This window comes from Eimeria mitis, genomic scaffold (genome assembly GCF_000499745.2).
Source record: "Eimeria mitis Houghton genomic scaffold, Emh_scaff1334, whole genome shotgun sequence".
Taxonomy (NCBI): Eukaryota; Apicomplexa; class Conoidasida; order Eucoccidiorida; family Eimeriidae; genus Eimeria; species Eimeria mitis.
In genome coordinates, this window is record NW_013568808.1 from 9,317 (window position 1) to 10,109 (window position 793).

Below are 793 nucleotides of genomic sequence, written 5' to 3' on the forward strand. Positions count from 1 at the left end.
ATCCTCCCTTCAATAAAAAAGTAAAAACGAATTCACGTCTCGCTCCCCTTTCTCTCTATTTGTCAGAATGTCTTCCATCTACAAGGCGGTAGCAACAGTTTGCTTCGTCGCACTCTGGGGGCTCCATACAACATCAGCAGAAGATCCATATTTATATGAAGTTATAACTGAGGATGTCAGTGAAGGTGAACATACTACCCCTCCCCACTCTTCTTTTCCTGATCGTCTTCCTATCCTGGTCGCTGCCAGGCCAAACTGCCTCCAACCTGCAAGTAGCTAGATTGCACGTTGATCGTCTCTCCGTAATCCCATGTTCTTACCTGTTTGTTGCAGAGGCGTACTTGGCCGCCAACTTGGTCCGTAACGGAAAACTCCCAGTTCACATCGGGAATGTAGTGAAGGACGAAAGCCTCGTCACTACCTTGAAGCGTGCAGACCAAGGCGCACCGGCCTTCATTGAAGGGCCATGCAATGAAGTGACAGTCAAAGCCGGCGGCCTGGTGGGTCCAGCAACTTCTGCAATCGATCTTTTTTGCTGTCTGTACGGGTGGCCCTGTGGTGATCGCATTAGCAGAACAGCTAAACTCCACTGCAGAGCCCACCGGAAACGTGGCAACAATTTAGCTGATTCTCTGAAGCAGAATGAACAAACGCAAACTCGCCCATTGCTGGTTGCATGTATTTGGTGTACAGGAGATGTTTCACCACATCTTCGACTACCACGCCAATCCAGACTACCGTCAGTTGCTGCAGGCAGCCCTCGACGCGGGGCTGGAGGCCTTCAAGTAGGAAC

General features: G+C 50.4%; 1 protein-coding gene across 1 annotated transcript in view; it reads left to right on the top strand.

The window, feature by feature from the left end:
- Positions 1–67: 67 nt before the first annotated feature.
- Positions 68–793, top strand: part of EMH_0034880 (uncharacterized protein) — a gene marked incomplete at both ends in the record, with an annotated part of 1,635 nt that continues 909 nt past the window's right edge. The window contains 3 exons of the mRNA XM_013494920.1: positions 68–185; positions 334–500; positions 694–739. Of these exons, the coding sequence (XP_013350374.1) occupies positions 68–185; positions 334–500; positions 694–739 (331 nt within the window). The remainder of the gene's footprint in view (positions 186–333; positions 501–693; positions 740–793) is intronic.